This window comes from Cicer arietinum, chromosome 6 (genome assembly GCF_000331145.2).
Source record: "Cicer arietinum cultivar CDC Frontier isolate Library 1 chromosome 6, Cicar.CDCFrontier_v2.0, whole genome shotgun sequence".
Lineage (NCBI taxonomy): Eukaryota > Viridiplantae > Streptophyta > Magnoliopsida > Fabales > Fabaceae > Cicer > Cicer arietinum.
The window spans coordinates 61,430,542-61,438,752 of record NC_021165.2 but is presented as its reverse complement, the minus strand read 5'-3'; the positions used below and the strand labels follow the sequence as shown (position 1 = coordinate 61,438,752).

Sequence of the window (8,211 nt, the reverse complement as noted above, 5' to 3'; positions counted from 1 at the left end):
TTTAATTTTCTTTATCATTAAATTTGATTTCAACTTATAGATGAAGGATGTCCCAACTTATGATCATTATGATTGCACTTTTCTTATTTGCATTTGAATGAATTTTATTTTTCTTTAAAAAAAAATTACGAGTTATCTTGTATTGGTGTTTTGAAACTTGACTTTTGTTTTGTAATTCTATCTTCCAATTGCATAATAAACTCTAAAAATCATTTTAATGTTTTGTAAATCATATTTATTCGTTTAAAACATGGAACTCTATTTACCTCCTCTAGATTTCACTTGACACGTAGTATAACAACAAACAATAATGAAAAATTCTTCAACTGATACATCTCTTGTCCCTTAACCAATTACATAATCAATTTAACCAAGATTAAAATCACATGACATCAAAACTTTTATGGAATTAAGAACTAACATGTCATATTTATACCATATCCTTCTAAGGATCATAACAGTTAGATACAACAACATAAAACATTGAGTGTGTGCCAATACACCTAATTGACATTGCAATCATCTACAACATTTACAAAATGAAAGGCAATTAGCATTGGTTAGTTTGTGTAAGAAATGAAAGTGCAGGAAATGTAAATAAAAAAAGGAAAATTGTAGAAAAATAAAGTGACATATTTTGAAATTTATAGAGTATCAACAATCATTTATGTAAGATTTTGATTTACAAAATTGATTATGTAGTCTTAAAAACAGAGTCTTTAAAGTTTATTTATAGAAAATGATCTTAAAAATTAATGGTGTCGACATGACTCACATCACTAGTCTAGTAACTATTATTATTTTGAAACTGCTTCAAGTGTTGTTAATTTTAAAAGATTTCAAAATGTGTTTCGGAGTTGCAGCTCTTGGCGCTGTCGACTTGGTTTTTCTTGTCAATAAAATTATTTTCTAAAATTTCACTAAGTCTACATCTTGACCTTCTCTTTTCATTTTAATTTTGCTCTCTTTGAAATTTATTAAATTTGTTACTCATCAAATGTTCCACAAACTTTGATTTTAATAATTCATTTTAAAAGTCAAAATTTACTGCTAGAGTCGACAAATTTAAGCGTTTTCTTTTTTATTAACTAACTAAGTATCATATCTAAAGCGTACTCACTTGCACCCTTGCATGCATCACAATCTTTGAGCCTTCCATAAACGCTACTCATTGGCATAGAGCCGTCAATTTCATAAACCCACTAATTATTGACCTCAATCTATATGTTGAAAGGGCAAAAAATTTCAAAGGCTCCAAAAAAGAAAAACCCCCAAAATAAAAAACCCGATAAATTTTTGTGGGCTTAGGTGGGCCCATGGACTCAGTTTTTTTAAAAAAAATTGAATTTTTTTTTTCAATTTTTCTAAAAGCTAAATTTTTCTAAATCTAAAAAAAAGCTAATTTTTTTTTTCAAAATATTTTTCTCCATTTTGCTCACATATTTTTTCTCAGTTTTTTATTTTGCTTACAAAATTTTTCGAGAAAAAAATATTTTTGATATTTTTGAGAAAAATAATTATAAAAAAAATTTCAAAAATAAAAAAAATCTCAATTAACAAAACATTGAACCTATGAACTTCTCCCTTGATCTCCTTGAAATTATGGGTCGAGAGTTTAAAAATTTTATTTCAATAGAGGTCTAATATTAGAGGTTTAATATGAGATTTCTGAGATGTGACTTGAGACTTTGGAGTTTTATTGACAACTCTATTTTCTACTAATATCGTGTTTTAACTTTCATCAATTATTCTTTATTACTTGTGTATTCTCACTTTAAACGAATTTAGCTTCACCGACCATCAATGACATTAAAATGTTTAGTATGGGATTTAAAATGTTTAACTTTAAAATGTTTTTGATTTTCTTGAGAAATTTAACTTTAAAATGTTTTTGATTTTCTTGAGAAATTTTTCCAATATTTTTTTGAGAAAAATAAATATAAAAAAATTTCAAAAAAAAAATCTCAATTAACAAATCATTGAGCCTATGAACCCCCCTCCCTTAAATTTTTTATTTCAATAAGGGTCTAATATCAAGGGTTTAGTATAAGATTTTTGAGATGAGGACTTTGGAACTTTATTGACAACTCTAATTTCTACTAAGCTTCGAATTTTAACTTTCTTCAATTATTCTTTATTACTTGTGTATTCTCACTTCAAAAGAATTTAGCTTCATCAACCATCAATGACATTACCTTCTTCATAGTGTTTGTTCGACTTCATAGAAGCAACTTTAGTAAAATAAGTACTCCCTTCAAATATCTTGATTTACCAGTTTCTCATGCTTTTAGAGAATCATTTTTCACTCCTTCCCTTACTCCAAAGGACTTTGAAGACTATTTTCCAAAGTTGCTTCATAAAGTTTATTTTAATTAGAAAAAAAAATTAAAATTAAGAATCATAACATAAGAGACTAAACTTCCACAGCATGTAAACATCTTAAATATAATTACTTCTAATAGAGGGAAAAAAAAATATAAATTTATCCAATTTTAATCTTGACATGAGAGTGCACATTACCAAAATAACCTTTTGGTCACGTGCACAGAATAATACAGCTTTTCTTTGTTTTTAAAATTGCATAGTTGCGAAAGTGAGGAATGCTGAGGGTTGTGACATCTTCTGCGTCCAAATTCTTCACCGCAAAACAGCCTCTTGTTCGGAACATTTCACCCTTTGCTTCTCGCTTCTCAATCCGTTCAATGGCTGACTCTGCTCCTTTCACCAAAATCCAGATTCAAAGGGATGACAACACTGTCAGTGACTTTCTTCACTCAAACCCCTTTTCATGTGTTGATTTGTTTTGCTACTTTTTTTAATATCAATTTCTATTTTTTGTTTCGAAGTGAATTTTCTGAGTTTTTAGACTTTCTATAGTTCAATTTTGGAAATGTGCAGTGGTGATGAATTATCATAAAAAAAACCACCTTTTGCCCTTTTCAGGATTGTTTACTAACTCGATTGTTGTGATTTAGAGTTAGAATTTAGGGCTGATTATTGCATTATGGTTGCAGTGTTAGTGATCTAGGACCATTTCTCAATGAATTTTGCATGCATTTTTGAAATCATTGTGTCATTGGGATTTTGTTGAAGCTCAGAAGTGTAGCTTCTATCAAAATCACGGTGGCACATTATGATTCTGTCAAACACACCTTAAATGTTGTTTTCACTTTTGCATGCATCTTAAATGTGGTTTCCACTTTGCAGCATAAATTTTTGATTTGATCGGATTAATAAGATGCAATTCCAACTTCTAAGTGATGTGTAGGACATGAAGTTTTTTTAGGTTTTTGTGTTTTCTACCTGCACTGGAATTTTCTAACTAGTTTTCTATTATAACATTGCGGTTTTTCAATGATTAGACATTCGATGCGTATGTAATTGGCAAACAAGATGCTCCGGGAATTGTTGTGCTCCAAGAGTGGTGGGGTGTGGATTTTGAAATTAAAAATCACGCGGCTATGATTTCTCAACTCGGTCGTGGATTTAAAGCTCTTATCCCAGAGTAAGCTACCAAGAATTATTTAATCTTTGTTCTGTATTTGGATGATGGCTGATTGGTTTTTCCTTTTTCCTCAGTCTATACAGAGGAAAAGTTGGTCTTGATGTTGCAGAAGCGCAACATTTGTTTGATGGTCTTGATTGGCAAGGTGCTGTGAAGGATATCCATGCTTCAGTTGATTGGCTTAAAGCAAATGGTTCAAAGAAGGTTTGTCTCTGTTGATTTGTCTCTGTTAAAAGGAAAAATGGTTTATTTATTTATTTCCGTTTAAAGGGTACGCCCATGATTATCAGTATCTTATGATACACGCTAGTCATATCTCGATTCAATACTAAATTGAACCCAAATCCCATATTGTTTGGTTCAAATTTTTGGAGGGAAATGGAGGGGACCAAATCTCTCATCTCGCAATTTTGGCCCCATCCAATATTGAAGGGATATGGAGGGGAGAAAAAATAGGCTTAAAATATTTGTCCTTACTAAAACATATATCTCTTGTACTATCCATTTCTATCATACATACCAAACATTTGCACACTATCTTTGCTTCTTTCGTTTCGGATCTCCTATTTCATCAAATACAGGTGCTGCATCTTTTTAAATTTGATAATTTCGCTTACAAATCAATCAGACCACTACCCACAAACACACTAGAAGACTGGCCTGGTTTTAAATGATAATTAAAATGATACACAAGTTGTAAGTATCCAAGGGAATGTCATTCTTGTCATGGTTTTAAATTGTGGTCACATTTGCAGTTTCATTCCAAACCTTTACATTGCGAAAAAATGCGGCCTAAATTGCGTCTGCGATCCCGTTGCAGAGACTTCAAAATTTGCAATATTGCGGTTGCAGGCCGCAATTTAAAACCATGCTTCGTTTTCACAAATTGAGAGTAGAGAGCATGTGTGAATTTTAATTTTGTTCTTAATCTGATTTTTAAGACTTCAATTCCTCATAGATTAATGTGCACTGAATCTGGTTGTTCAATTCTGGTTTATGTTTTGTTAGTAGTCTAAATTTAAAAATCCCATTTTGGTTAAGTTAGGGGTGTGCCATTGTTTAAACAAAATGCTGACATATCTTTCATTGTGACAGGCTGGTGTAACTGGATTTTGTATGGGGGGTGCTCTAGCAATTGCAAGCTCTGTCTTGGTTCCGCATGTTGATGCTGCTGTGGCTTTCTATGGAGTTCCTTCTTCTGAACTTGCAGACCCTGCTCAAGCCAAGGTTCCTGTTCAAGCTCACTTTGGAGAGCTGGATAATTTTGTTGGCTTTTCAGATGTTACGGTATGAGAACATGTTTCAACACCTTAATGCTAGTCGTTTTTGTCTCTTGAAATCCTAATAGTCGGCTTATTTTTAAACATCTGTTTGCATTATTTATCTTTAGAAATTCTATCTTAGTTGCATTTACACCAAGGTTCATGCATATTCATCTTTTCTTTCAAATGAAATTATCTTTCTTTCTTTCATCTTCTTGTAATTCACCTTCCTTACCAAGCAAAACATACTACTTAGTAAAGTTGAGGAAGTCTTATGCTTTTGCGTTACAAAGTCCAATTTCCCGACATGAGCTGTCTCTTAATGGGAACAACTTTGAGGAGGGTCAAGAATTTCCCACATCGTGTTGTGTGCCTAGAATTTGACCACTACAAAACCCCAATAAGCTTTAAACTTTCTATCATTCCTATAATCCTATTTGTCAATGGTCATATGATGTTAGATGTAATAAATTTTAACTCAGTTGCTTTGAACATAACAAATTTTTTTATAACTCTGTCCAGTTTTCTTTTCTCTTGAAATATTACCTTTTTTTCCCTTCATTTTGTATTTTATCACACTATTATTTAATTGCTACACCAGCTCCACCATCTGACTGGAAAATATTGGTTTGACTTGAGAAAGGAAGAGAGAGGGAACACATGCTATGTAGCACAGACACCTTAAATTGAAAACATATATCTCTTGTACTATCCATTTCTATCATACATACCAAACATTTGCACACTATCTTTGCTTCTTTCGTTTCGGATCTCCTATTTCATCAAATACAGGTGCTGCATCTTTTTAAATTTGATAATTTCGCTTACAAATCAATCAGACCACTACCCACAAACACACTAGAAGACTGGCCTGGTTTTAAATGATAATTAAAATGATACACAAGTTGTAAGTATCCAAGGGAATGTCATTCTTGTCATGGTTTTAAATTGTGGTCACATTTGCAGTTTCATTCCAAACCTTTACATTGCGAAAAAATGCGGCCTAAATTGCGTCTGCGATCCCGTTGCAGAGACTTCAAAATTTGCAATATTGCGGTTGCAGGCCGCAATTTAAAACCATGCTTCGTTTTCACAAATTGAGAGTAGAGAGCATGTGTGAATTTTAATTTTGTTCTTAATCTGATTTTTAAGACTTCAATTCCTCATAGATTAATGTGCACTGAATCTGGTTGTTCAATTCTGGTTTATGTTTTGTTAGTAGTCTAAATTTAAAAATCCCATTTTGGTTAAGTTAGGGGTGTGCCATTGTTTAAACAAAATGCTGACATATCTTTCATTGTGACAGGCTGGTGTAACTGGATTTTGTATGGGGGGTGCTCTAGCAATTGCAAGCTCTGTCTTGGTTCCGCATGTTGATGCTGCTGTGGCTTTCTATGGAGTTCCTTCTTCTGAACTTGCAGACCCTGCTCAAGCCAAGGTTCCTGTTCAAGCTCACTTTGGAGAGCTGGATAATTTTGTTGGCTTTTCAGATGTTACGGTATGAGAACATGTTTCAACACCTTAATGCTAGTCGTTTTTGTCTCTTGAAATCCTAATAGTCGGCTTATTTTTAAACATCTGTTTGCATTATTTATCTTTAGAAATTCTATCTTAGTTGCATTTACACCAAGGTTCATGCATATTCATCTTTTCTTTCAAATGAAATTATCTTTCTTTCTTTCATCTTCTTGTAATTCACCTTCCTTACCAAGCAAAACATACTACTTAGTAAAGTTGAGGAAGTCTTATGCTTTTGCGTTACAAAGTCCAATTTCCCGACATGAGCTGTCTCTTAATGGGAACAACTTTGAGGAGGGTCAAGAATTTCCCACATCGTGTTGTGTGCCTAGAATTTGACCACTACAAAACCCCAATAAGCTTTAAACTTTCTATCATTCCTATAATCCTATTTGTCAATGGTCATATGATGTTAGATGTAATAAATTTTAACTCAGTTGCTTTGAACATAACAAATTTTTTTATAACTCTGTCCAGTTTTCTTTTCTCTTGAAATATTACCTTTTTTTCCCTTCATTTTGTATTTTATCACACTATTATTTAATTGCTACACCAGCTCCACCATCTGACTGGAAAATATTGGTTTGACTTGAGAAAGGAAGAGAGAGGGAACACATGCTATGTAGCACAGACACCTTAAATTGAGTCTAGTTTCCAACACACGGATATGACACCGACATGTGGTTACACTCAATTACTTCAATTTTTTAAATTATTACCAATGTTTATTTGTCAGTGTCGTGTTCATAGAACTCATGTTGACGTTCTAAGCCCAAAATTATATGATTCAAGAAAAATCATGTTTTGACATTGGTTGATGACTTGATGTCTCAGGCTGCCAAGGCTTTGGAGGAGAAGTTGAAGGCATCTGGAGTTCCACATGAAGTACACATATACCCTGGAAACAGTCATGCATTCATGAACAGGTCTCCAGAAGGAATCAATAGGAGGAAGAACATGGGTTTGCCTGATGAAGATGAAACTTCAGTTCAGCTCGCATGGTCTCGCTTCCAATCGTGGATGACACAGTACTTGTCCAGCTAGGTAATTTATTACGAGCTAAGTTTATCAGAGATATTACATAATGCTATGTTCTATCTTTTAGGTAGTAAAGTAGTATGACTGTAATGGTTTCATCTGTGATGGCTATGTACTAATAAATACATCTCAATGGAATGTGAGCAATGATTAAATAAATATTGCGTTGAGACTAATGTGAACCGGCAATATAAGTGCTTTAGCTTGTGTTTGGTTGAGTGGTGGGCAACCACCACTGTGAATTTAGAGCTCTCTATGCATGACTTTTAGAAGCTCCAATGTGTAACTTCTGGTCCATCATGATTTTCCACTGTGATTTTGGTGTTTTTCAAACACTGGGAACCATTAACATTCATCGTTGGATAAATTTATATTCAATTTGATGGTTGAGATGAATTAGGTTTCTATGTTACCCAAATTGCAAGTTGGTTCCTCCAAATTTATAAGGCACCATCATTAGTATTACCTTCTTATGAACTAATTAGCCTTTGAAGGTTTTTATTGTTGTTGCATATCACGATGGAACGTGGGTGGATCTCTAATTAGTGATGAGAGAAATGCTAGGAACACTATATTTCCAAAATTCACTAACACTCACTCTCATATTAGATGATACTTATGTGGATCCCATCACTTTATGTGGAATTCATTTCCGAAGTTTGGGATCCATATTGATTTCACCTAATAAGAGAGTGAGTGTTGAAAAGAGTGTTCTTAGCACTCCTCTTAGTCACGATGTTTCACAAGGAGTATTGTCAATTAGTGGCTATAAATATTGTCAAATAGATAGTGTAGCAAAAATATGTAGTTTTTTGCTATCTTTGATTGACATAAAATATGAGGAAGTGTACATTCTACAAACTGAGTTTTGAGCAATTCATTTCTTCA

General features: G+C 33.0%; 1 protein-coding gene across 1 annotated transcript; it reads left to right on the top strand.

Annotated features, from left to right (window-relative positions):
• The first annotated feature begins 2,570 nt into the window (after nucleotides 1–2,570).
• LOC101488787 (uncharacterized) lies at nucleotides 2,571–7,499 on the top strand. The gene is made up of 5 exons (XM_004506199.4): nucleotides 2,571–2,756; nucleotides 3,363–3,505; nucleotides 3,580–3,709; nucleotides 4,601–4,792; nucleotides 7,120–7,499. Exons 1-5 carry the CDS (start codon nucleotides 2,601–2,603, stop codon nucleotides 7,327–7,329), a joined length of 831 nt encoding a protein of 276 aa, XP_004506256.1. The 5' UTR covers nucleotides 2,571–2,600; the 3' UTR covers nucleotides 7,330–7,499.
• The last annotated feature ends 712 nt before the right edge of the window (nucleotides 7,500–8,211 follow it).

Excerpts from the sequence above, each read along its gene's own strand:
- LOC101488787 (XM_004506199.4), top strand. The coding sequence starts at position 2,601 with ATGCTGAGGGTTGTGACATCTTCTGCGTCCAAATTCTTCACCGCAAAA. Across the intron at positions 2,757-3,362 it reads TTCAAAGGGATGACAACACT|ACATTCGATGCGTATGTAAT; the intron begins GTCAGTGACTTT and ends TTCAATGATTAG. Across the intron at positions 4,793-7,119 it reads TTGGCTTTTCAGATGTTACG|GCTGCCAAGGCTTTGGAGGA; the intron begins GTATGAGAACAT and ends TTGATGTCTCAG.